The sequence below is a fragment of the Eimeria mitis genome, genomic scaffold (assembly GCF_000499745.2).
Source record: "Eimeria mitis Houghton genomic scaffold, Emh_scaff1425, whole genome shotgun sequence".
NCBI lineage: Eukaryota > Apicomplexa > Conoidasida > Eucoccidiorida > Eimeriidae > Eimeria > Eimeria mitis.
The window spans coordinates 11,887-12,286 of NW_013569175.1; the positions used below are offsets into that span (position 1 = coordinate 11,887).

At 67.8% G+C, this 400-nt stretch overlaps 1 protein-coding gene across 1 annotated transcript in view; it reads left to right on the forward strand.

Moving 5' to 3' along the window:
* EMH_0036720 (uncharacterized protein) overlaps positions 1-400 on the forward strand; it is a gene marked incomplete at both ends in the record, with an annotated part of 4,982 nt that overhangs the window by 4,396 nt on the left and 186 nt on the right. The window contains one exon of the mRNA XM_013495116.1: positions 1-398. Within this exon, the coding sequence (XP_013350570.1) occupies positions 1-398 (398 nt within the window). The remainder of the gene's footprint in view (positions 399-400) is intronic.

Consider the following 400-nt stretch of genomic DNA (forward strand, 5'->3'; position numbering starts at 1 on the left):
TGGGGGCCCCCCGAGGGGCCCCTTGAGGGGGCCCCTTGGGGGCCCCTGGGGGGGCCCCTGGACTGTGTTCAGTCTACACCCGCTGCTGCGCGATGCGGCGGTGGTGCAGCAGCAGATAGAAGCAAAGGAGGTGCAGCATGCAGCAGAAGCAGCAGCAGCAGGAGCAGCAACAGCAGCAGCAGCAGCAGCAACAACAACACCAGCAGCAGCAGCAGCTTTACCTCATCTGACAGGGGCCCTGGGGGCCCCCCCTTGGTCTCATCTATTAGCTGCTATTCGCTTCTCTCTTGTGGGGGCCCCCCGTACCTGGGATGATGGGGGCCCCCAAGAGGGGGCCCCCTATGGGGGGCCCCCCACAGCAGCCCTGACCTCCTCTGAGGGGGCCCCCCTGGAGGGGGCC